The sequence below is a fragment of the Peromyscus maniculatus genome, chromosome 7, assembly GCF_049852395.1.
Source record: "Peromyscus maniculatus bairdii isolate BWxNUB_F1_BW_parent chromosome 7, HU_Pman_BW_mat_3.1, whole genome shotgun sequence".
Lineage (NCBI taxonomy): Eukaryota > Metazoa > Chordata > Mammalia > Rodentia > Cricetidae > Peromyscus > Peromyscus maniculatus.
In genome coordinates, this window is record NC_134858.1 from 10,224,798 (window position 1) to 10,252,061 (window position 27,264).

The window sequence follows — 27,264 nt, forward strand, 5'->3', positions numbered from 1 at the left end:
TAACTACAATTTTATCTAGGTCTTCTCTTTCCCTTTATTCATTTAAAACTACTTCTGAAAAATTAAGTAATTCCTCGGTCCTGTCAGAATAGAGAAAAAATGAGAAGAGCAATCTAGAAGTAATGACTTAACCTGGTATATAGGGAACCTGTTCAGAAGTACGGATGCACACCACTGTCGGGTAGGAATCCAGAAATGGTAACTAAGGTGTTAACTTTTCCAGGCTGGGAAGACGATGGCTGTGGTGTATGCTTTCTTCGTGCTTTGGCGTAGTGATGGGAAAACAAGCAAACACAACCCAACTCCACTTCATCTTTACCCAAGACTTTGAAGTCTGTGTGGAAGGTTAGCTAATTGGAAGGACAGTGACTTGTGCAGCAATAGTAGTGCTGCTTGTCCTGGGAAAGTACCTGCATAGCCTAAGCAGTGAATTCCCATTTGCAAGCAGCATGAGAAGATTACACAGTCCGTCATTTATTAAGGCACAGATGGGGGCTGGAGAGGTGACTCAGGTCAGGAGCACTTGTTGCTCTTGCAGAAGACTCTGGTTCAGTTGTCACACCTACAAGGCAGTTCTCAGCCATCCATAACTAGTTCCAGGGGATCCAGCACCCTCTTCTGACCTCTGTAGGCACGAGGCATGCAGACACATATGGTGCATGGACGCATATGCAAGTAACACAAACACAAGTAAATGTAAAAAGAGTCTCAATGTGCATGCTTTCTGTGCTTGCTGAGCTCAGTGTTGCCCAGACCAGAGCTTTACTGACTAAGCTGACTACCAGTTCAGACTTCAGGTAATGAGTTCTAATCCGAAGAAAAATTCAGTTTAGCCTCTTTCTCTCCGCTAACTGATGTGTAAGGGATTTTTCCTGTAGGCTACTTGTAGTCCACTTAAGTACCCATTTAAGCTGCTCTCTGAATACAAGTCGGCAGTTTTTAATAAAATAGATTTGGAGGAGTTATTGTCGGACTGCTGTGGCTGCCTGGGTCGGTGCTGGTGCTCAGCCCCTGCTGCTGGCCTCACTCTGATTACAGTGCTTTGGTGGTTACCAGTTCTGTTAAATCATACTGTGGAGAAAACAAGTATAAATTGGTTGTTCAGATTTATGTTGGAATTAACAACAGATTATATGCACTGAGTTGATCTGGAAATAAAATGATACCAATGTAACTGTGTGTCCTGGATGACCTGTTCTTACCTGGAATTTTCCAAAGTGCCAACCGGCACCAGCCAAGGCTGTCAGAGCTCAGGTCCACTTAGCTCTCTGAATGAAGACTCATTTCTGTCAGGCATTGTGATAAAACATAGTTTCTGACACCTCTCTTGTCCTGTAGATTGGTTACATTTTTGTTACATTTAAACACGCAGAGCTGGCATAGCATTTAAAAACTGACTTAAAGTGCACATTACTGTGTTCTTGTGAAGTTGTTTTCTGTTTTGGAGACAGATATTTTGACAGTAAGTTTTTTGTGTTACAAAGCACACTGCAGGCCTTTTATTATTTAAGTAAAATTTTCAACAAAATGACTAACAAGCGCAAGCACATACAGTGCTTAGGGAGGACACTACAGTCCATTGTTTGAGTGTTGAGAGCAAAATTTGCATTCCTAGAAAAGCTTTCTTCCAATCAGAATACAAAACAAATTCTTTAATATTCGTGGGCGACAGCATTAATAACAAGAAAACACTCTGAACGTACCTCTTCTTTTCATGGGGTACTCAACACATTTAATTGGCAGTGAGAGAAGCTGTTTAAACAAGGCAAGTGGTTTAGATCTTGCTGTAACAACTGTGGTCAGCTGAGCCTGGGAGTGGAAGGAACATGGCCGATCCTACTCTTGAGACTTGTTTACGAGGAGTGTGAGAAGCAGGTGGGTGACGTGAATAACTTTCTGTGCTGTTGAGTTAAACATGTGTGATGCTAGTTACATTTCTAGTATCTAATTTTCACTTTACAGGAAGTGTTTTATTGACTTTAGGAATAGTAAGGAGGAATCAGGGGCAGGAATCTGTTAATGCTTGGATTTTATTTTCTGTTTATTATTGCTGAGTGCTACCAAGTGACAAGGAAGTAGTGATGATTTTGCTAACAATCCAGCAAGCTAGTGTGTCAGAGACAGTCTTTACTGCTGTTTTCATTACAGAACACTGGTGGTAGACTTGGCTTTGTGATTGAAGCTTGGGTCAGCCTTTTAGAATGGACTGAAAGTTGTGCAGAGAGCGCTTTCTACTAGTTCAATATTAAAGACTACTTTTATTTAGTATCAACATTGTATTGTGTGGATAAAGAAAGAGCTTAGATTAAGTTGATTGAATTTATTTGTCAGGTGGTGAAACCAAGATTCTTTGATGAAAACCTCATGTTTCACTGGATTCTGTCTGTATTCTGGGTTTTCCTTGTTTCCTTCACATCTTTTATGAACCTTCATTCTCACATTGGGCTATGATAAGATGCTCGTCTATCAAACTAGGCACCTTTGTTAGCCTGCCAGTCTCTAAGACAGCGAACCTACTTTCTACAATACATGAGACACAACAGCTTATGTTGGTTATGTGGCAAAAAACAAGGAAAAGCGAAGGAAAAGAGATTTAAGAAGTTCCTGCCCCTCAAGTAGAGAGGAAGAAGGAGAGAGCAGGAAGGCAGTTAGCTGACCTTGCAGTTAGAGGTGGAATTCCTCAGACTCCATCTTTCTGGGAAGCTGAGGTGAGGTATAAGGATGTTTGAGGTGGTGTGTGCACCCTGCTGTCTGCAGACATTATTGTTTTCTTTAGCAGCATTAACAAAGAATGCTTGTAAGTATGGTAATGTTGTCTCAGTACTTTCATAGGTACTCAGAAATACCAGCGTTCATTTGTTTAGGAGAGATTTTCTTAATTTGCCGGTTGGCATCCTAATCACTTCTGAAATATGTGTAGTTGGGAGACAGGGGCTCCCAAGTCAAAGGAACCCCAGGCGAGTAGAAGGTTCTCTATGTTATGTTTTGATACTGTTTTGAAAAGGACAGAGTAATTCCTGTCTACTACCTCTACCTGGCTGTCCACTGTTCACATCAGTACTGCACTTTGTGGTGGTAGAAGTTCTGACAACAAAGGAGAAGGGCACTGGTACCACAGATGAGCAGGTGTGAGCGTGACTGAGTCAGATGACTGGTTCTGGCTGGTTCTTGTGCTGGATGAAGGACTGCCTCTGGCAGAGAGTGGGGGATGGCTGGGGATGGAGACTGAGTGCTCTTGCTGTTCTCTGCCCTCCTTTTCTGTATATTTACGTTCTGTTCTTTCAGAGGTATGTGCGATGGATGCATGGACTTGTTCTTTTCTGAAACCAGAAATTAGCATTCAGATAATACCAGCTTTATTCTTCTTATGTAGGAATTAAGAATATAATTTGGGATAGAAAGAGAAGAGAATCTTAGATTGGCTTCCATTTTTTAGAGTAATGCTGAAGATTTAGATAAATGCATTTGTGGTGGGCATTGAGCCCAGGGGTCTTGCTTCTATACCAGGCCAGCACATAACCATTAAGTTGCACCTCAGCTGTTTGTGGTCTTCTTATGGGGTAATAGTCGGAATCTAATACAGTAGAGTAAAATTGTAGTGTTGTCGTGAGGTGTTATTTCTCATAGGAAAAGATGTCTACGTAAATAATGTAAAGTGTAATTGTGCTGTTTATGTTTCTGTCATGACATAACATGCTTGACTCTCCATACCATGTGAAGTAAGTCATGAAGCTTATTCTGTAGCCATCAAGATTTATCATGTTGAGCCGGGCGTGGTGGCGCACGCCTTTAATCCCAGCACTTGGGAGGCAGAGGCAGGCGGATCTCTGTGAGTTCGAGGCCAGCCTGGGCTACCAAGTGAGCTCCAGGAAAGGCGCAAAGCTACGCAGAGAAACCCTGTCTCGAAAAACCAAAAAAAAAAAAAAAAAAAAAAAGATTTATCATGTCTTATCTGTCTCAGAGCTGTTCCCATGTTAAAGTATCAGCTTATATATCATCCGTTTTATAGTCTTTCTTGGCTTTTCCCTTCATGTCTGTAGCTGAGATCCTCAGGAGGTCTCCTTCTGTTAAATCTGATCTCGACTAACTTTGTAGGAATCCATAGCTTTTTGTTTCCTGTGGAAACAACTTCTCCCCCAGTGCAACACATTGTCCGACTTCCAATTTGAAGTCAAGACATCTCTAAAGTATATATACTGATTTAATTAATGAGCCCGTTCTACAATCCAGTGTCTCTCAGCAGCTGCACCTCTCTGTTCATTAGCATTCAAAAAATTCGAAGTTAACAAAGCGCTATACAGGATCCAGATGCCCTGAGTATTTCCCATCTTTACATGGCTTTTTAAAAATATTACTTCACTCTCTCTTTAAAGACTTTATTATTTTTCAGTTGATTGGCTTGATCTGTTTGGGAGGCATCCAGGCAGTGGGACTGGGTCCTGTGATCATGGCATGAGTTGGTTGTTTGAAACCTGGGGCTTATGCAGGGTTGCTTGGCTTGGCCTGGGAGGAGGGGACTGGACCTGCCTGGACTGAGTCTACCAGGTTGATCTTAGTCCTTGGGGGAGGCTTTGCCCTGGAGGAGGTGGGAATGAGAGGTAAGCTGGGGGAGAGGGAAGGGGTCGGGAGGGGGGGAGAACGAGGGAATCCGTGGCTGATATGTAGAACTGAATTGTATTGTAAAATAAAATAAAAATTAAAAAAAGACAAAGCAGATCATAAAAAGACTATTATTTTTAAAGTATTTATTTTTCTATGCCTGTTTATACCCATTTTTTCTTTCTTTAGCATCTAAGTACATTTTTTTTTTATTTTATATATTGTGTCTGTCTGAAGCAGGAGTCTGTGCCCAGTGCTGGCCTGCTCATGTACTCTGCTGCATAGCAGGGCCTCTTAACAGAGCCGAGCATCTTGTATACCAAGCCTATGCAGTCACTAGGAAGCTGCTTTTGACTCCATGTTCCAAACTTTTTTTTTTTTTTTTTTTTAAGCTTTCTTAGCCTTAAGTGAATATACGTGGCCCCACTTTGGGTGTGATATGTAATGAATCCTTTTCTGTTCTGCCAGCCAGCTCCCAAATAATGACACGTAGACTTCTTATTAATTATGAAAACTTGACCTATAGCTCTCTTGTTTTTTTTCTTTTTTTTAAGATTTATTTATTTATTTATGTGTGTGAGTGTTCTGTCTTCCTGCATATCTTCTTGACAGAAGAGGGCATCAGATCCCATTGTAAATGGTTTTGAGCCACCATGTGGTTGCTGGGAATTGAACTCAGGACCTCTGGAAGAGCAACCAGTGCTCTTAACCACTGAGCCATTTCTCCAGCCCGCCCTATAGCTCTTATAACTTAAATTAACCTATTTATATTAATCTATGTTCTAGCACATGGCATTACCTCTCTTTCATCATGTACCTCCTCTTTCCTCTCCATGTCTCCTGGCATCTCCCACCTGCCTAGATTCTTCCTCTCCCTAGAAATCCCACCTATACCTCCTGTCTAGCTGTTGGCTGTTCAGCTTTTTACTATACCAGTCACAACAATACAGCTTCACACAGTGTATAAACATCCCACAATAGGTGATGTTTTAGTTGAGAGCTGAAATTGAAGAAAGTGCCTGGGGGAACCATGCTGCCAGAAGAAGTCTGGTTCATTTAAGGGTCATAGGGAAGGCTTGTTTATTGGACACGGGGAGATGGATACCCACTGGGAAGCTGGAGAAGTCCGAGATTAATTAGGTCATGCAGTGAGGAATCTGTGGTAAGATTGGAGGGCTTTGTTGCTGCTTTTTGCTGTTTTGGGGATAAGAGATCATTGTGTTGCCCAGGTTGCCTCAGGACTGTGATAATCCTGCTTCAGTTTCCCTAGTCCCAAAATTAGCTCCACAATTGCCTCATAAAAGGATTTAAGCCAGAGAATGACATGGTTTGTTTCTACCTTTTTGCTATTGCTATTGCTGTAATAATGATGCTGTACACATTTATGTATATGTTTGTATCTGTTTATGTGTCTTGTGAGGGCATATTTTCATTTATTTTAGGTCTATAATTAGGAGTGGAGTTTCTAGGTGATAGTGTGTCTTAGTTTCATTTCTTTTGCTGTGATAATATACCCTGCCCAAAAGCAACTTAGGGAGGAAAGGTTTATTTGACTTACAATTCCAGGTTACAGTCTATTATTGAGGGTAAGTTAAGGAGAAACTGAAGAGCAGCTGGTCACATCATGTCCTCAGTTAAGATAGAAACAAATGCACCCAAGCTGTCTGAAGAACTTCTTCACTCTTACACAGTTCAGAACCCAGCCTAGGGAATGGTACTACCTCCATCAGTTAACAGTTAAGACATCCCTCCATAGACATGTTCATAGGCTAGCCTAATCTAGACAGTTCCTTACCTGAGCCTCTCTGCTCAAGTGATTCTAAATTTTGGCTACTTGACAGAACTAACCATCATGTAGAGTTAGTCTCATTTGTCCATCAAAAGTGGCTGCTCCATTTTGCCTTCCATTCAGGAGTGTTTGAGTTGTAGTTTCTCTACATTTTGCCAATTTATAATATCCTGTTGGACAAATGGAAAATAGACATGTAATTTGCAGTAGTCTAAGGATGGGGTGTTGAATTAAGACTAAGAACATTTCACTGAAGTAACCTGTCCAGATAATATGGAAATGGGTCTACAGGACTTTAGAATGATTAGATGAAGTTGGTGTTCTAGCTAGTTTACATCTGCTTGGCACAGGCTGGGAGTCACTGGGAAGAGGGGAACTCATTTTGGGAAAATGTCCCGACTAGATTTGCCTGTGTGTAAGACTATGGGGCATTTTCTTGAGTGATAATAGATATGGGAGGGTCTAACTCACTGTGGGTGGTGCCATTCCTGGGCAGGTGGTCCTGGGTTCTGTAAGAAAGCAGGCTGAACAAGCCATGGGGAGCAAGCCAGTAAGCAGCACTCCTCCATGGTCTCTGCATCAGCTCCTGCCTCCAGTTTCTTGCTTTGAATTCCTATCCTGACTTCCCTCAGTGATAGAATGTGACCTGAAAGTTGTAAAATGAAATGAACTCTTTCCAACTCGTTTGTTTTGCTCATGGTGTTTTATAACAGCACTAGAAACCCTAACTTGAGCTGGGCGGTGGTGGCGCATGCCTTTAATCCCAACACTTGGGAGGCAGAGCTAGGCGGATCTCTGTGAGTTCGAGGCCAGCCTGGGCTACAGAGTGAGTTCCAGGAAAGGCGCAAAGCTACACAGAGAAACCCTGTCTTGGGGGGGGGGGGGGAGAAGAGAAAAGAAAGAAACCCTAACTTGTAGAACAGTTTGTAAAACAGAAATGGAGAAAAGATAGTCATGGTTTTCAGAAGTCACTTGGGAAATAGACTTCTTTCTGGGTGCTGCCGTGGTTCTAGCTGAGCCTTAAGTGGACTCAACTTCAAGATAGCTTTCATTGACAGTTAAGCTTTAAGAAGCCTGTGAAAGTGTAGTTTATATCGTGTGCTAACCGATTGCCTCACAGGAGCTGTAAGCCTGTGAAAGTGTAAAGTTAGGGGTTAACATAGCAGCTGCAAGATACAAGAGGACATTGAGGGTTTGCAAAGACAAAATATAACATTTGATGCTCTTGAGTTCAGGTTGGATAGGAAGGGGACGTGAAGCAGGCAAAGGAGAGCAATGGATCAGGAAAAATGGAAGGGTTGAGGGGTGGGGTCTGTACGGGCTGAAGACTAGCTAAAAGGCAAGTAGGAAAGCAAGACTGTTGGAAATGTCCCTTAGGTTAAAGATTATAGAGGCAGAGTTGTTGTAGAACCAATAAGGTTCACATTGATGACCTGGGAATGTGGATGGGCATATATCCTGATGGATAGTAAAATTGCCACAAAAGGAATAGAAAGAAATAGGAAAGGACCAGGTGACCAGGAAAAACCCTTTGTGTGTGAGGCATGATTAATTAACAAGGAGGGATTACATGTTGTATAAAATGTCATTTATCTCATAAGTTTTCTATGTGAAGATGGGAAAGTACACTACTATAGAAACATGGGAACTGAACTAGAAGAATGATGAGTTTCTTTGGCCTTTATTAGATGTGAAGAAAAAAAAAGCTGCTCTGATTCAAGGAGCTGGGGGAAGTAGATTCCTGGGAGGTGTCAGCTAAGGTTGAGTCGAGACTTCGAGAATTCTGCTATATATGCCAGGGGTGTATACTCTGTGGGGTAAATATTTCAGCATAAATATTGAGGAGAACGTCCTAGACAGAGAAAGTGTGTGGATGAAATGGAGTAATATGGTAACAAACACATGTAACTAAGAGATGACCAGAAATAGAAGCCCAGCATAGCAAGAGTGACAGGGATGTGGGGTTGACTCATGAAGAGTGTGTGCCTAGGAAACCTGAGGACCAGTGTGGTATTGTTGATAAATGATGTTAGCAGACTGCACAATTTGCCCTGAGATCTAGTGTCTTGCCAGTTACAAGGTTCTTATTTTCTGGCAGTTTATAATTTACAGGGGAGGTGGCCCTGTAGCTCAGGCTCTCCAGTTATGAGGAAAGTGGTTAAGTGAAGTTCAAGACTGTGGAAAAAAACAGAGAGTTCAGTTCCAGCTGGAAGGCTGGGAACTTCTTGGAAAACCTAGATTTTTTTCCCTGAGTCTGATAGGAAAGGTAGACTGTTAATAAATGGACTGAGCTAAAGAAATAGCCTGTGTGGGGTGGCATGAGGTTTGGGCTTATGGAACAATTGGTAAAACAGATCGTGACATGAAGATGAATTATGGAGAAATGGAAAGAAAAAAAGTAGAAATTAAATGTGTTGTATTAGTAGCCATGGTGACCAGAGCATGCATACACTAATATGTGAGAAGGAAAAAAAGGTCCTGAAGCAGAGCTGTGCTTCTGTGCTGTGGCCCCTTAGTCTGAGAAGACACCACACACACACACACACACACACACACACACACACACACACACACACACACACACACACACACACACCGGCAGCACTGGATATGGATAGCAGCTTTTGGCAGCCCTGCCAGTGTGTTCCTGGTGTAATCACAGGAAGAGTGTTGTGACACATCCACACCCTTGTGCCCCCCAGTTTCATCTTGTGGCCCCTTAGTCTGAGAAGACACCACACACACACACACACACACACACACACACACACACACACACACACACACACACACCGGCAGCACTGGATATGGATAGCAGCTTTTGGCAGCCCTGCCAGTGTGTTCCTGGTGTAATCACAGGAAGAGTGTTGTGACACATCCACACCCTTGTGCCCCCCAGTTTCATCTTGTCTGAGAAGAGAACTTAAAGGTTGGCCAGCTCGTTTTTGCCTGAAAGCCCAGATTTTAAAATCTGAGACTGCAAATTGTTTGTTGATTTCTCTTATTTATTTTTCTCTTTGCTTCTAACAGTTATTTGGTTCCTTGGTGCTACGTGCTACATTGTTCTGTCAATATTAGAAATATAATTTTTAATTGTATTTTAATTGCTTTTAAGAGTTATTATCCCAGCCGGGTGGTGGTGGCGCACGCCTTTAATCCCAGCACTCGGGAGGCAGAGCCAGGTGGATCTCTGTGAGTTCGAGGCCAGCCTGGTCTACAGAGCGAGATCCAGGAAAGGCGCAAAGCTACACAGAGAAACCCTGTCTCGAAAAACCAAGAAAAAAAAAAAAAAAAGAGTTATTATCCCTATTCTTGCAGAAGGTTGTGAGATAGTCCTATATGTATTTGAACTTTCTCAAATAGACTTTGAGGTTGCTGTATTAGTTTTATTTAATTGTATAGAACAGAAAACCCTATTGCAGTAATTTTAGAAATTGAGGTTTATTTATTCTATGTGACATGAATTCCTGGGCTATGGGATGGCTGCAGCTGTCCAGCTGTTTTGTGAAGCCCTAAGGACCCACCCTCTGTCCTGGTAGACTTTTTGTAGTTCCCCTATTTACAGAATGACTGCTGTACTTCCAAGACGGATATTTTCACTTCAGGCAAGAGAAAGTGAAGAACTGTATATTCCATATTCCCTGTTAGTAAGAAAAGATCTCATTGCCATCAGCAGACTTCCCATCTCGTCTCTACTCACAGTGACCAGAGTTGTCTCTTGTGGTCTTCCTAGCCACAAGGGAGCTAAGTGGAGTCTGTCTGCTCAGGCTCTCATCACAGCATGTGAAGGGAGAGAAAAGGGACTCTTCCATGGAGTAGTAAAAATGAATATCAGTTACACAGTGGTCTTAAGCTTTATTTCACCTGCCAAGGAAAACAGTGTTAAATTAGTCAGAAGCTGGCTGCAAACAAGAGGGACATTTTCAGCCAATCAGTTTTTCTTTTTTTATGTTATAGAACTAGATAATACAAAATAACAGTTATTTTGTTTGTTTATGCAGTGATTTAATATTTTGTTTATTTGTTATGTAGTTGTTGTTATAGACAGGCTTAAGATAGAATTGTTTATTTTAAAGCTAAAATAATTAATCAATATTGTCACAGTTCTAAGATAGGAAGCATTTCAAGAAAATATAGTGAAATAAATTTAGACTTTTTAACTATTTATTTATTTATTTATTTATTTATTTATATTTTGGTTTTTTGAGACAGGTTTTCTCTGTGTAGCTTTGTGCCTTTCCTGAAACTCACTTGGTAGCCCAGGCTGGCCTCGAACTCACAGAGATCCGCCTGGCTCTGCCTCCCGAGTGCTGGGATTAAAGGCGTGAGCCACCACCACCTGGCTTTGACTTTTTATATAAGAAAACTTTTAATATATTTGAGAATGAGACTTTAAAAAATACATGTTTTTTATTTGTTGTTTGTTTGTTTGTTTTTTAAGCTGTGCATAGTGGTTCACACCTGTAATCCCAGTACTTGGAAGGCTGATGGCAGGAGGATTACTAATTGGATGCCAGTCTGGGCTAAATTGTGAGACTAATTTAAAAGTGTGTGTGTGTGTGTGTGTGTGTGTGTGTGTGTGTGTGTGTATGCATATGTGTGTGTATGCGCGCGCACACATGTATGTACTAACATGTCTGTATATATATTTTAAATCTGCATTTTAAGCTTTAATGCAGTGTCTTTTCATTGTTGTCTTTTTTGAATATTTTCCATATGAATATTTTATACTGATTTAGATTTTTCTAGTAATAAAAATAAGAACATAATTTTTACCCTTGAGAGACTTAAAGTGTGTGTGTGGGGGGCCTGGATTATATATTTGACATCAGTAAATAATAAAAAGTGTAATGTGATCAAGTATCAAAAGTTGTATAAGAATTTAAGAAAGTAAGATAACTGTTGAATTGTATACTTCTATTTGATGATTTCTATGTCAAACATTATATGGAAATGTTTCCAAGTATTTTCTGTATTAACTGTGAATGAATAGAACAAAATAAATTGCCTGTGATGGAAAAAATAAAATAAAAAAAAATGGCAGGTGAACGGGAATGGGAAAAAAAAAAAAAAGATAACTGTTGAGTGTGATTACTTCCATAGTAGTTCATGACAGTCTCCGTGAGAGTGTGGAGTCAAATGGGATAGGAAAGGCAGGCCTATCTGCACACCCAGCCCTGCTGAACCACGCCTAGTTTCTTGGATGTTTTATGTGCTTTGATGGTGCCATACCTTCATAGTAATTTTTTATTCATGAAAATTTATTGCATAACTTTTTATTTTTAAATGTCCCATTTAAAAAAAATATAATACTGTGTCATTCATGTCACATAGTATTATATGATGCATTGTATGTTATAGGTCCCCTTCACACTCAATAATTCTAAGGCCCTCTTACACTTCTCTGCAGAAGTAAAGACTTCTCAAACAGCATGTGAATACATTTTTAAAAAGAAAATTAGTATAACAGCATTTTAAGATCACTGCACTAACCAGCCTTAAAACCAGGGCAGACTCTGAATGGAATGCTTGCTTTTATAAGTTTATCAATAACACTTTGTGGTCTTAGAGCATGCTCACAAATTGGGTCCTGAAACACAAAACCATCTGTAATCTCCACGTTAGTGTTTACTGAACCATCAGGTTTATGTCAATAGCAACATAACTTTTCAGTAAAAACTATGTTGCTGTTCCCCCTCGCCCCAAATCAAGCAATAATCTTGTCCAAAATCTACTCACTAATGTAGAATATTAACCAACCCACTAGTGAGACACTAAAAAGGAAAATTCACAAACATAATCTTTAACTCTTAGTTCTTTTGTGTTAACATAAACTGTTTGGAGTACCAGTTAAACATCATGTCTCTATGTACTATGGTCAGAAAGTATTCTTTGCAATACTTTTGTTTGGCTTTTATGAGTCTGGTAAAGCCATTGAGGGCTTGTACTTAACTCAACTATTTTTAGAAAGGGCTGGAATACAGCACAGCCTGGCATGCACAAGATCTGGTTCATCCCTTGGTGTTCTATAAAAAAGCTCCCATCATGTGCCATTGCCTATGTTCACCCTGAATTTTCTGATGTGTGTGTGTGTTTATGGGGAGGGGAGCTGTTGTCACATGACCCATTTATTCACTTGTATGTTATTTCACAAGCTTGTGGACCACAAGCACATGCCAACTGCCTGAACACCTCTCAGGGGAGGGGGAGAGAAGGCACGGAGTCAATGACTCAGACACCAGGAGTCAGATGAGAAGCAAAAGGCAAACTCATTTATTGCAGATATGGGGCGAGCCTAAAAACCCCCTCCCTGCACCCCATTGGCTGTCAGCCATTTCCTTGGCTGTGTTAGCTTTTTCTCACTGGCCCTGCCAGCCCGGCTGGCTCATTTTCTCCCCACATATCCACTTTTTTATTAATTTCTTTGGCAGTTTAGTGGGAGTTGAGGTTTGCTGTGGGATGTTGTTCTATATTCTGTGAATATGTGTTGCTTTTTAAATAAAACGCTGATTGGCCAGTAGCCAGGCAGGAAGTATAAGCAGGCGATCAGATGAGGAGAATTCTGAGAAGAGGAAAGACAGAGTCAGGAGTCTCTAGCCAGACACAGAGGAAGCAAGATGACAAAACAGAACTGAGAAAAGGTACCAAGCCATGTGGCTAAACATATATAAGAATTATAGGTTAATTTAAGTGTAAGAGCTAGTCAGTAATAAGCCTGAGCTAATGGCAAAGCAGTTATAATTAAGATAAGCCTCTGTGTGTTTGCTTTGGGGTTGCGAATGGGAGAGATTTGTATCCAACGAGGGTGAGGTGGGACACTGAAAAACTTCTGACTGTAGAGGTTCCATGCTCCTGCCTTGTCCCAGCCTCAGAGAGCATCCAGCATATTGGATTGTGCCTGTCGTAGGATGGCCAGCTGAACAGGTCCTTACCCATCATTGACTAATAGCCCTCAAGGGATTGGTTAAAAGACAGCCTTATTGATATCCATAAACCAGGCCTGTACGACTTCACAAGATATTCCAGAATGTCCTCTCCCCATAGGTTACAAGGGACATTGGCTATGATTGGGGAAAAGGAGCCCTGATTGCCATGCAGGTCCTTCCAGTGGACAGGGTGCCCTGTACCTTGGGTATTTTGTTGGCCTCCCATGCTGCTGATGGCAGGGCCAGGTTGGCACTTCCAGTGAGGAAACCAAAGGACCTCAGTCTCTGTAAGGATGGTGACACCTGTATCCATGTCCAATAGCCCTTTAACAAGTGAGCCATCAAGGTACACAGTTATCATGGGTGATTGCAGGAAAACAGGCAGAATACAGAATACCGTAGGGGTAGGACCATTACCTTTTACTGGCAGGGCTGAGGGTTGCACTTAAAGGAGCCATATTGTCTGAAGGCCATGAATGGCAGTCCTTGGCCTAATGGAAGCCCTAATTACAAGCCTTGTTACACTTGGGACAGTGTGACTTAGGACATGAATTAGGGTAATCCTGCTGCAAGTGGTCAGATTTGTCACAGCCCCAACAAGTACGGTCTGCTGGACTGGCAGGAGCCTGGTGATCTATGGACTGTGGTCAGTCAGATAAGAGGGCATCAAGAGAGGCTGCCAGGGCAATGATGGGGCCAGCTCTGGGGTCGAGCTCCCTAGGGCCAAGACTCATTTATAAATTTCCTCATTGAGTACTATTGCAACTACTGCACTATGCTTTGGGGCATTAAGCCTCTCCTATGTCAGTTGCTTAATTAAATCTCTCGGGTAGGGCCTCAGTTACTTGAGTGAGGAAGTCTGTGAAAGACTCCCTGGGTTGTTGGACAAGATTATGAAAGTAAGTGGAGGGGTCACCAGGGGCGCATGCCTTAAGGTCCTTAAAGGCCAAATCGGAGACCTGTAGGAAGTAGGCATATTGGCCAATGGTAGATTGTGAGAAAGGATCAATCTATTGACCTCTCCCAGTGAACATGTCTAGGATGATGTTAAGCCCATACTGTAAGTTGAGGCGGCCTGGGCCTCCACCTAGTCATCATATGCAGATCACCAAATGAGAAAAACAATGGGTTCTAAGCCTTAAAGAAGGTGGTACCAATCTTGTGGGTTTGTAATTGCATAGCCCACTGTCTAAGGACTTGTTCAAAATAGGGGGAGTCTGGAGCAGACTCATTGATTGCCTTACAGATGAGCGAAAGGTCAGTCGCAGGGTAGGCACTCCTGGCTAATTAGCTGCATTTGGTCCCAGATTAACAGGATAAACCTCTGGCCAGTGCCTACATAGCTGGGAAGGGGTGGGAGCGGATGTATGAGGAGTGTGTGGGGGGAGTAGAGGGAGGGGCCAAATAGAGCAAGCCAGAGGGTGGAAGCCAGAAGGGGAGGGGCAGATGGAGAAACTTGAGGTGGTTTGGTGGGGCTGCTGGACACAACTGGCTTGTTTCTTCGTCATCCAAAGATGCAGGAGCACCTCAAGAGGCAGTGGGGAGATCAGATTGTTCATCTTCTAAGACAGTAGAAAACAATAGCAGAAAATGTGTCAGGCCCAAATGTTTTGTGCTTAGTGGGGGACTTCCATGGGTTTTCAGGCCACGGCTGTATGCCCATACAGTGTCTTTGGGCAGGGAGCAGCAGTCCGGAGCTGTTCTTGGGTTCCACCAGAAAGGGGACATCCAGAGGAACAGCAGCAAAGGGCAAAAATCAGAACCCAAAAAAGGATTGCAGCATTCATAAAATAGACCAATGCAGGATCAGTGCCCGTGCCCATGAGGGCACCAGCCCCATGTTGGGCACCAGATGTTACAGCCGAACTGCCTAAACAGGTGAAGAGGTAGGGGAGGGACTGAGAAGGCATGGAGTCAGCAATGCAGACACCAGGAGTCAGGTGAGAAGCAAAAGGCAGGCTCTTGTATTGCAGATATGGGGTGAGCCTAAATACCCGCCCTGGCACCCTGTTGACTGTTGGCCATTTCATCAGCTGTATTGCCTTTTTCTCATTGGCCCCATCCGTCTGAAGTTCGTAGGTCACCGAGTGCAGCAGCAGACTCCAGGTTGGCTTAAGGGAGGATGCTATTTTGCATGGTTATGCGCACTGCCAAGGCGGCCTTGGCCCCACCAGCCTGGCTGGCTCCTTTTCTTCGCAAGGGGACTGTGCCAATTTACCTTTGAATCACTGTGCCTGATGTAGTAGTTTAATGGAATATTGGAATGTTCTTTTAAAATTTTTTTACATTGATTTATTTTGTGTGTTTATTTGGGTGCTCATGTGCAATGGCATGTCTGTGGACATTAAAGAACAATTTGTGGGGAGTTGGGATTGAACTCACATCATCAGGCTTTGAGGCAAGCACCTCTACTTGTTGAGCCATCTTACCAGCCTCACCCCCATGGATTTTCTTTAGATGAATAAATAAATAACTGAATGGATGGATGAGTGGATAAATGGAAGGAATTCATACAAATCATGAGTACTGCGAACGTCTATTCAGACTTGAGTGTCAAGAATACGTAACTGTTACAGAACAGAGTCTGTAATTTTCCTGTCTTTAGGAGCCATTGAAGAGGCACCCAGGACCTGCTGATGTGCAGGTAGCAGTAAACGCTGGTGTATAAAGCAAACATCTAAAATTGGTCCACAAAGCCCCGTTTTCCAAAACACTGTGTCTTTATCTTTGTAGTGCCTCCACTTCTCAGTCAGAGAACTCGGTGCACACGAAATCAGCATCTGCTGTGTCTTCAGATTCCATTTCAACTTCTGCAGACAACTTTTCTCCCGACTTGAGGGTATGTATGCTGCATGAACATACTGAGGGGATCATACTGTTCAGTGTCTGGCCAGCACTCTCAGCAGAACCTTTAGTAATTAAGTAGGTAATAGCAGAGAATTCTCAAAGACCTCAGTTGTTATAAATTGTTCCAGACCAGGCCAGCAAGTTTGAATGTTTACTTACTATTAAAAAAAAAAAATGTACGTTTCTTTCTTAAGTTAGTACTTTTTAATATTTTGTCTAATTTTTTGTGGTATTCTTTTCCTGATAACTTCCATATTAACAGGGAGTAATAGCTAACATGCATTGATAACTTACCATAACCTAACCATTGCTCTAAGTGTTGAAGTTAAATTATCTCTTGTAATACTTGTGAAGTTCTGTCATTTCCACATAGTATCTCAGATTAAGTAATATGCCCAGAGACTCATAGCTAATATCATAGCTAATCAGTTGTATTGCCAGTTGCATTAGTCAGGGTTCTCTAAAGGAACAGAACTGATAGAATGAAAAATCTATATATAAAGGAGATTTATTAGTGTGTCTTACAGGCTATGATCTGAGTAGTCCACTGAAGGTTGTCTCCTGATGAGAAGAAAGCCAAGAACCTAGTAGTTTGTTCAGTCCACAAGACTGGATGTCTCAGCAGTCCCGATCTGGTGCTGGAGTCCCAGGGAATTTGCAGAGAGTTCCTGGTCTTCAGTCTGTGTTAGTATCTAGAAGAAGTAGACTCTAACACCAGTGAAGGAATGCCTTAGCAGCAGAAGAGACGAACTTACCAGCAAGAGTGAAGGCAAGCAGGCATAAAGCAAAAGCTTCCTTCTTCATGTCCTTTTTCATGTCCAGAAGGTGTGACTCAGATAGAAGGTGGATCTTCTCACTTCCAATGATTTAATCAAGAAAACCCCTCACAGCGGTGCCTAGCTGCTTGGGTTTTAATTGATTTCAGATGTAGTCAAGGTGACACCCAAGACTAGCCACCACACCACTCTTCTGTCCTGTTGAGTCCAATTCTATAGTTGTTACATAAGCACTAGGTGATGTATCATTCTTACACATCTCAGTACCTTTTTAAAATATTCCTGTATTTTTGTCTTATTTCTACAAAATTAACCACATCAATGATAGTATGTTTGTGAATTCATCTGCTTTTCTTCAACCACTTGCTTATGAGTGATAAAGAAAATACATTTTGTGTATGGTATTAATTTAACCCTTTCTTCAGCGTTTTTTTTTGTTTGTTTTGTTTTTTTTGTTTTTGTTTTGTTTTGTTTTGTTTTGTTTTGTTTTGTTTTTCGAGACAAGGTTTCTCTGTGTAGCTTTGGTGCCTGTCCTGGATCTTGCTCTGTAGACCAGGCTGGCCTCGAATTCACAGAGATCCACCTGGCTCTGCCTCCCGAGTGCTGGGATTAAAGGCGTGCACCACCACCGACCGCCAAGCTCAGAGTTTCTTTTTAAACAGTAGACATTCATTTTCAAAGTTCTGGAAGATGGGAAGTCTGGGTTCAACGATAAAGACCACTGTCTGCAAGCATATTCTGTGCAGTGTTCTGTGTTGTCCAGGATGATCAAAGAAAGAAGTTCACCCCAGAATGTAGTTCAGGCTCTCTGGCAGCAGGGAGGAACAGTTTCTATGAGCTGAACCCTGAACAGCCATGCAAAGGGGGATTTATTGATAGTTACAAAGAAGTTGTTATTTGGGTAAAACAAGTTTCTTATACCAAAGCCCCTGACCTATCTATGTGTTCGTGAAGGAAAACATCCCACCCTGCAACTTTGCTTCTTATTGTGCACTGTGTGCACTACTCAGTAGTGCAAGACGCTCCAGTGTGCCAGGAGTGTCTGTGACTACAGTCACGCAGTGGCTGCTTTAGCTCCTTCAGAAAAACGACTCCGTAGATAACAGAAAACACTGCTATCCACAATGATTTCTTAAAGGTCTAAATACTTCTAGAGAACAAACCATTCCAAAGGTTACTCTAGATACAGTGCTTTTACTATTTTTTCCTCTACAGTAGTCTTCCTGGCTTGTCTTGTTATTCACATGGTAGAGAATATAAATATCTTCAGTAATGAAGTTTTTTGCTGTTGAATATTTATTGAAAATATTATCTTTTTCATTTAAATAAATGCATGAAGACCATTTAGGATATCTATAAAGGTTTTGAGATATTTGTCTTTTTTTTTTTTTTTTTTTTTTTTTTTTTTTTTTTTTTTTTTGGTGAAACTCATGAAACTCTAGATGAGAGTCATTTCTCCAGCTCCAAGGGTTGTCTTCACAGTCTGTGTGTGTTGTGCTAGTGCCAGCAGCTGGCTTCCTGGGATGTTGGTTCAAATGGTGTGTGAGTCTATTGCTGTTCTTCTTACATGTGCTTTATATCTATTTTTGTCTGTTGTTGGATTAATAAAAGTAAAGTAGGGCATAAGCTTGATTTTTGAACTTTTTTGTCTACCTGTGGTCAGATCTTACTAGTTAAAACAGAATTGGTTGAAAATACAATTTTTTAGTTAAAAATAAAATTTACCTCTGTTGTTACCATCTCTGCATAAAGCAGTGGTTCTCAACTTCTGGGTCAATATCCCTCTCAAAACTATTTACATTATGATTCTTAACAGTAGCAAAATGCAATTATGAAATAGCAACAAACTAATTTTATGGTTGGGGTCACCACAGCATGAGGAACTGTATTACAGGGTCACAGCATTAGGAAGGTTGAGAGCCTTTGGCATAAAGGCTTCTCTCATTTTCTTAGGATACCATGTGTGCCGTAAGTAATAAGTGACTGTCTCAGACTTGGGCATAATGAGGATGAGAGTATTCATTTGTATATAAAGTATTATTTGTTATTCTTATTAGGTCAACTTAATTTTAGATCAGTTTCAAGTTTAAGAAAAACTGCCAACCATTAGTACAGAGTTCCCTCATTGGTCACGTGTAGGTTCTTGTGTTGTTGATGTCATATGTCATTAGTGTGGTGCGTGTGTCATGTGTAGTGAACTGGTACTTACTCCCGTTACTACGGTCAGCCTTTGATTCAGATTGCCATAGTTTAATGAGGGTCCTCTTCGCTCCAGAATCCAGTTCTTACCCAGAACGTTTAACAGTCGTGCCTCTCAGGCATCCCCACACTGTGACAGTGCTAACTAAGACTTGTTCCCAGTGACTATTTGGAAAAGTGATGGGAATTCTGTAGAATACATTCCATTTTTACTTATTGTTAAACCGGTTCCGGTTTTGGAGAGACCGTGTTGAGAGATGAAGTGTTGTCCGTGTACTGCCAGCAGGCTCAGCACCATCATGTTCGCCTTGCTGATTGAGGTGTGGGGGTTATTCAGTGTAGAATAAATACTCTGTCTCCTTAGACTTAAGTCTTCGGAAAGAAGTTGCTACATACAGCCCACCCTTGAGAGCTGTGCTCTGTTACCTGACCCAGGCGGAACATCTACATACATTACTGGTATTATTAGTGGGAGATACATTTCTCTGCCCTTCTATTTGGAGTTAGTTACTTAGTCATTTACTTCATTATGGGCCTGTGAATATTAATGTACACTTTAGAGTGACCGATGCTCTCTCTCACTGTGGAAGCTCCCAGTGGGAAGATATTTTGCTAAGGCCTCACAAACTTGGTGATGTTGGAGAGTTCTTTACTTTCTGCATCATGAGATGCTTATCCATACCATGTTCTGGTTGTATTTTTCCAGAGGATCCTGTTACCTCTTTTCATCTTTGATTTATTCTTTGACATGTAAACAATGGATCTTGGTCATATCTACTCTCGGTTCCCACTGCAATTACCCCTGTCTGCCACCTCAGTGAGCGTCCTCACTGCCTGTGCTCTCCCATTCTCTTCCCTCCCCTCCCTCTCTCTGGTGCCTTGTTCTTCTTCAGGTACCCAGAGCTGCAGTGAGTTTACCAGTGTAATGGCCATCACATGTCCAAAAGAGAGCTTTCCAGAGTATTCCTTTCCATTCTTTGGCTCTTACATTGTTTCTAGCCCCTCTTCTGCAGTGTTCCCTGAGTGAGCGCTGTGTGTGGGGTGGGGGTGGGGGGTTGCAGTAATTCATGACTGGCAGAGTGGGGATTGTAGGAGTATGCTGGAGTCCAGCTCCGACCTGCTCCCACCAAGGGTTCTTGGGTGGAGGAGAGAGGAATGAGGAAATAAATATTAGGTAGAAAGATAGAAAGAGATGATAAGAAATACAGAGACCCAGGATAACTTCAGGAGGGCCCTTGGTCAATACCCAGCCTTCCAGTCTTTTATTCAAAAGGGCTTTTGGTAATATGCCAAGGGGAGAGGCAAAAGACCTCCCCCTTGCAAGATCAAAGCACACCATATAGCCAAGTGTAGACCCTTTCAAACACCTGGTAACCACACCCGTGGCCAAATCATTTCCTTATGCAGCTCTGCTGGGTAAAACTAGCTCAGATTCTCTGACCCTAAGTAAGGTCTCATTAGGAAGCCTCTGTGGGCCTCCATAGGGGATATAGATGTCTGTTTAGGGCTAAGGACTCAATAGTAACTTATTCTCAGCACTTTGACCAGTCATGTCTGCATTCATTACTGACCACTTCAAAGAGTAGCATCTCTGGCCAAGAGGGCAATAATGGTACGCATGTACAGACAAATGTTTAGGCAGCATCTGACAGCATGACCGTGATTCTGTATCTGCTTCTTGGGAAAGTGGAGCATGTTTCCTGAGTCAGGATTTAATTTAATACCTTTTATAAGTTGGGGAAGAAAGGGTTTATTTGGCTTACACTTCCACATTGGTATTCATTGCTGAAGGAAATCAGGACAGGAGCTCAAACGTGGCAGGAACTTGGAGGCAGGAATTGATGCAGAGGCCACGGAGGAGTGCTGCTTACTGGCTTGCTTCTCCTGGCTTCCTCAGACAGTTTATTAATAAAACCTAGGACCACCAGCCCAGGGATGGCACCATCCACAATGGGCTGGGCCCTCTCCTATTGATCACTAATTGAGAAAATGCCTTACAGCTGGATTTAATGGGGGGCATTTCCTTAACTGAGGCTCCTTCCTTTCCAATGACTCCAGCTTGTGTCAAGCTGACACAAAACCAGCCAGCACAGGCTAGCTATCAGTATGACTTAAAACAATTTCTAAATAGTAAATGTACACAAGGATCTAACTTTGCCCATTGTAAATGCACTCTGCACTCTTGACATGGCTCGTTGGAAGGGAAGTGGGCTTTGGACGTTCCTACCATTATTACGGAGCCTGAACTGCTGTTTACCTTTGTGACTTTGAATAAGTTAACGGCCACTTGGACCTAGTTTTCCTTACCTATGAAATGAGGATAAAAAGCTTACTTTATTTTTATGGCATTTTAGGACTTATTGTGAAAATATGCAGTTTTTCATATGAATGTAAGATTTTACAATTCTTAAGCATTAAGGAAATACTTTTAGAAAAATGGCAGCTTCATATTTTATGTGGCAGTTTATATAATTTGCTTTAAAGTAGCGTAATAAGATTATAATTTCAAATAAAAGCAAACAGTCTGAATGAAATTTGAATGGGAAAAAATAGCCTTTCAGTAAAAAATGTTTCTTTCTTACACACCCCCATCTAGGTCCTGAGGGAGTCAAACAAATTAGCAGAAATGGAGGAACCAACCCTGCTTCCAGGAGAAAACATTAAAGACATGGGTCTGTAATGGTATTTTCAAATTGTTTCTTCCTGACTTGCACAGCTGCTCACTCACTTGCCTGTAGCTCCCAGCCTGTGTGCTCTAAACCCAGATCCAGAGCTGTTGGGAGTACTCCTGTCTGGCTGTTGGGAAATATGCAAATTTAATGTTATTCTTTTTAAATTGTTGCTGAATTCTGTGAAGGGAAGTTTAATTATTTTGAATTACTGCATTCAGATACTGGATTGCCTAACTAAACAAGTGATTTTTATTAAAGTATGCCTCTCATTTGCTACTTTATAATTTTCTTCCTTGGATAAACTCAGGTTAATTTTGGATGGTCTTTCATGTCCATTGCAAGCAAGCGTTGTGTGTAGACACGGTCGCTGCCCAGTGCAGTACTCCTGATTCGGATTCTGCACTGGGAATGAGCAGAAAAGCTATTCTTTGTGCTCCTGTTTTGTTATGCTTGCTCACAAAACAAGTACTCATAGATGTTGAGGAGTAATAAGTTAGGAGGGTGAAGGAAGCACTCTCTGTGCTAAAGTAAGCACTATCTCTCATATTACCGTCACTCACACTCTTCTAGAGGAAATGCCTCGTTTTCCCTGAGTGTCACTTCTAGTAGTGTAAGATAGGCATGCCAGAGTGAGGGCCTGCCCTCGGATGGGCTGATGTTAACTACCAAGCTGAGCTTCTTAGCCCTGCTTGTCGTTTGAATTGACACTGAGTAACTTCCTCCATCTTTCTTCCTCTCAGATCTATCTGTGACTAAGCTTGATCTGGTGAGTTCCTGTTGAGTTAGCTATATTATCAGCATGGGATGCTAAGTGAGGAGATAGTTATCCTAATGATCTTTAGAATAATATTGTGGGAAAGACATTAGCTGTCTCAGCATAGGGGCCGTCCTAGCTAATAAAGCCCTAGCTCACCCGTGACACTTTCTTTGCTGTTCTGAGCCCAGTGATGCTGCTGCTTCCATTCTAGTGTGTGCTCTTACAAAAGAGGCTTCTACTGTCTGCGTGCCCGGACTTCATCCACAGCCCATTTCCTTACTGCTGGTTCTTTCCAGTCGGTCATGTCTACTTAGTAGGTTTACCCACATATATGAGTTAAAGATTCAAAAATGTGTAACGAGTGCCTCTGTCTCTGAACCAGGCTTAGCTATCCCGAGCATCCCTCCCTATTCCAAATGTTCTTAGCCTCAGCCTCACTCTTTATCTTAAATTCTTACCCTCAGGAGCTGCTGTCTCTGCTTCTGCTCTTTTCTAATTTAAATACTTTCTTGGTTGCCATAAATAGTGTTATCTGAGTGTGTGGAAGCAAGTACCTATGAGTGACTTGACATGGACATAATTAATAACGATAAAGAGAGGTTTGAGCTTGATGAATAATTCAGAGTCATTAGCACATGAATGTTTGCTGAAAAGAGGGAGGAGCAAATTAACTCAGTTCACAGAGTTGAAAGCTACGTGCAGAGGAAACTGGGGAGAGGAAGTGTGGGGTGGAACACACTGCGGGCCAGACTGAACGCTTGAGTTCACTTGAGTGCGCTGTGCACGTTCTGCAGGGCAGCCAGCGTCTCCTGTTGCATGGGTTCATGCCCTCCCCACACTTGTACTTGCCATTGCAGAGTCCTGTCTGCATGTCTGCACTGCTTGAGCGCTCCCTGACCCTGTGGCTGAGTGGACTTCCCTTCGCAACAGTACTTCCTGGGTTTTTTTTGTTTTGTTTTGTTTTGTTTTAAACATGGTCTCTCTACATAGTTCTGGCTGTCCTAGGGGAATTCACTGTGTAGACCAGGCTGGCCTCAAACTCATGGAGAGCTGTCTGCCTCTGCTTCCCAAGTGCTGGGGTTAAAGGCGTGCGCCACCACCGCCCTGCATCTTTCTATGTGATTTGAACAGGTTCATTATCCTCTATGCTGGCATCCCTTACAGTAACTATTAGGGAGCCTTCCTTTGACCTCTAAAAGTTTAAGATAAGGAAATCTACGTACCTCAGCACTACTGGGCAGCATTGCTCTGGCCAAATTTAGAAGAATACCCAACATAACATAAAAATGTTTAGAATCATCTTCACACAGTTGTTCAAAACATAAATTTACTAGACAGAAGCCAAAGGTTGGGACAAATGTGCGTATATTCATATTAAAAAGACCTTGGATTTTACATTGACTTAATATAAATCTGTGGTTTAGGTGTTTTGTTTAGTAAAATTGGGGGTTGGTGAGGGGGCTCAGTGGGTAAAGGGACTTGCTGTAAAAACTGACAACATGAGTTCAGTCCTTGCCACCTACATGGTAGGAGGAGAGTATGTACCTCTTCAGATTGTTCTCTGACCTCCACATGCATGCTGTGGCCATGGCATGTACACTTACAAATCAATAAATGTAATAAAAAGCAAAAATGGTAGTAGAAGCATTAAATGAATGCTGTAGGAATTAATAGTCTCAGAATATTATGGCCTGGTATCCCCACACTTTAGTTACTCAGCCTTTGATGTAGGGGTCAGATGCGAAGCAACAGTGCTGTTACTGGGTTAGCTTTGTGAAGAAGTAGCCTAATATTCTTGGCAAGGGATGTTTTTAGTCAGGAGAACTGGATCCAAGTCAAAGTACTTCATACACTTTACATACTGTGTGACCATTGCTGGCTGGTTCTGCCAGGTACTCTGCTCAGGGTGCTAGTCAGAGTCTCCTTTCTCACTGATGTGAACCTGCTAAAGCCATCTCTTGGGGAGGGCCTGCAGTGAGAGAGCTTGGAGAACAAAGCAGAGACTGACTGGTATTGGCAATGGTGACATTGCTGTAGACCTCTATTTGCACAGTCCTTACAACTTTAGAAGCGCATGCATGCATCTTCTCTCCTTATCTAATGATGAGGGAGTGCAAAAAGGGCCTCCTAGGATGGCTGTAGGATAAGAATGCTGATTGCTTTTCCTGCATAAGAAAACTGACATCCAGAACCATTTCAGTGGCTCTAATAAAACTTTCTTAGTTAAGCTACAAAATCATAAGGCAAACAAAATCTATCTTTATATAGTGGTGGGTTTATTTGATTTCAAAAGTTTCCCTCTAAATGAAACATGCACTGGAAATTGATTAAGAAAATGTAGCTCACACTTCTGGGGGAGCTGATTTGAAGTTTAGAGACAATTGCTAAAAGATTGGTCTCATTTCAAATCCCATACAAAGCAGTCAGCCCTTCAGATTGATTAACATGAAGCACAGACAGGAAGTTTCAGTGTCTTATAGATTGTGCAGGTCCATGTCTCCCCAAAAGCACCCTGGGGGGAAGTTTGTAGAATGCTTTGGTTCTGTAGGATTGTCCTGCATTTCCTTGGGGGAATCTGATGTTTTGCTCTAATAGTGGCATGGAAGGAATTTATAATACTTAAAGACTAAAAAGCAAACAAACAAACAAAAGAACAAAAACAAAACCTTGTATTGGGCATTATGAAGTCTGCCATGGTAAATATATTTTGAACTAGTGATTGTACTTACCATGTTTAATCAGATAGTGCATGTATTTAGAAGTGTAATGCCATATAAATCCATCATTTAGCATTTAATAAAACATTGATTATGTTTATTTCTAAAATTTGATGTCAGTTACTTGGACAGAAATATACTATTCTCTTTTTAAAATACTTTATTCCAAAGAGGCCCGGAGAGCTGGCTCAGTGGTTAGGAGTGCTTGCTGCTCTATTGGAAGACAGGGACTTCATTCCCAGCACTGCTTCTGTCTGGGCATCAGGCTCACACGCACACGCACACGGCGCGCACACACTCACACACACATGCAGTTAAAACACTGGTAACACATAAACAACATAAACATGCAAAGAAATGTTATTCCTTGTGCAGTCTTAATGCCTCAGAGGTAGAGTCAGCTCAGTACTTCTGGTATTGTGCATATTGTGGTCATTGTATTTTTAGAGAAATAGTGCAAACTAAATTGTGACCTGGAAGACAAAGCCACTGACAAAAGTGGCCTAGGAACTGGAAGTGAGTTCTGCCTCTGTTCCTACGTTGATCATCTCCCTGCCACTCCAACCTCTGACCTGTTTCATTCAGTAGGGACAGCAGGCGGTGTTTGTTCCTTCTTGCTGGCTCAGGAGAGGCTCCCTCTGCCTTTCTGTTTATTCTACAGTTCTTGGATTGAGACAAAATTGGAAGCTTGGATTAGGCTTCTAAAACTTCTTTAAATCGTTTATTCTGTGACTTATTTTGTCTTAATTAGACAAGCAGTCAGATTAATTTTATAAAATGTGTAAGCAGTTTTTAATAGCACATAGTGTCAAGTAAACTGGCTATTTTGTCTTTTCAGCCAAAGATGTGACTTACATATGTCCCTTCACTGGTGCTGTCCGAGGAACGTTGACGGTCACAAATTACAGATTATATTTCAAGAGCATGGAACGGGTGAGGTTTATTTGGTTTGCATGGCATTTGGATGTGTTTGCTCACTTCTGATTTACTTTTTGTTACTGAGACAAAGTCTTAACTATGTAAATATGGCTATCCTAAAACTTGCTGTGTAGACCAGACTGTCCTCCAAGACCTGCCTGCCTCAGCCTACAAGTGCTAGGACTAAAGTTGTGCCCCACCACACCCAGTTCACTTCTGGGTAATTTTTGATTCAAAAATTTCTGGTTAGGGTTTTTAACATTTTGGGGAGATGAGTGTTGGAGATTGATTGAACCCAGTGTCCTGTCCTGTTCCTGTTATTCAAGCACTTTACAGTTTTTTAGAAGTTGTATGTTTTCTTTTCATCTGCAGGACCCCCCATTTGTTCTAGATGCTTCTCTTGGAGTGATAAGTAGAGTAGAAAAAATTGGTGGTGCATCTAGCCGAGGCGAAAACTCTTATGGCCTGGAGACTGTGTGCAAGGTAACTTTTACAATACTGGTGTGGTTGTATTTGCTTTGGAAAGCTATTAAATAGAACCTGTATTTGAAACCAGTACAAGTGGACTGCGTACTACAAATGTGTTCTTATTACAGCAAATGTTATTTGCTGTTCATGCACATGGCATTTTATACCAGGACCTAATCATCACCAGTGCACACCTTATTTATTTATTTGTTTGTTTTGTTTTGTTTTTCCAAAACAGAGGAGAACAAACCTATCTCTATGCAGCCCCAACTGTCTTGGAACTTACTCTGTAGATCAGGCTGGCCTCAAATTCAGAGATGCCTCTGCCTCCCGAGTGTTGGGATTAAAGGTGTGTGCTACCACCACCTGGCTTGTGCACGTCCCAATTTCAGACCACATCACTTCTGCTTGTTCTTTCAGTGCCCTAAGTAAAAGAAACAGTGTGTGTATCATACAGAATGATTGTATATGTTAATCTTAGACGTTTGTTGAATCTGATGTTAAAATTAGTGACTGAGTAACTGGTATTTTCTTCATTGATGTCAAAAGAGCTCCATGAGTGTAATGGCTGTCATCTATGTGCACAGTACATTGTT

The 27,264-nt window shown here is 41.7% G+C and overlaps 1 protein-coding gene across 9 annotated transcripts in view; it reads left to right on the top strand.

Moving 5' to 3' along the window:
• Mtmr2 (myotubularin related protein 2) overlaps positions 1-27,264 on the top strand; it is a 58,569-nt gene that overhangs the window by 11,063 nt on the left and 20,242 nt on the right. For 3 of the 9 annotated variants that reach the window (XM_042280366.2, XM_006992797.4, XM_076575650.1), the window contains 4 exons: positions 16,048-16,153; positions 21,733-21,808; positions 26,121-26,215; positions 26,573-26,683. In XM_042280366.2, coding sequence (XP_042136300.1) covers positions 21,763-21,808; positions 26,121-26,215; positions 26,573-26,683 — 252 coding nt within the window. In that variant the 5' untranslated portion in view covers positions 16,048-16,153; positions 21,733-21,762. Of the gene's footprint in view, positions 1-1,592; positions 1,876-16,047; positions 16,154-16,676; positions 16,846-21,732; positions 21,809-26,120; positions 26,216-26,572; positions 26,684-27,264 lie in introns of those variants that run through there. The other 6 variants (XM_076575655.1, XM_076575656.1, XM_076575652.1 and 3 more) reach the window with 4 other exon arrangements.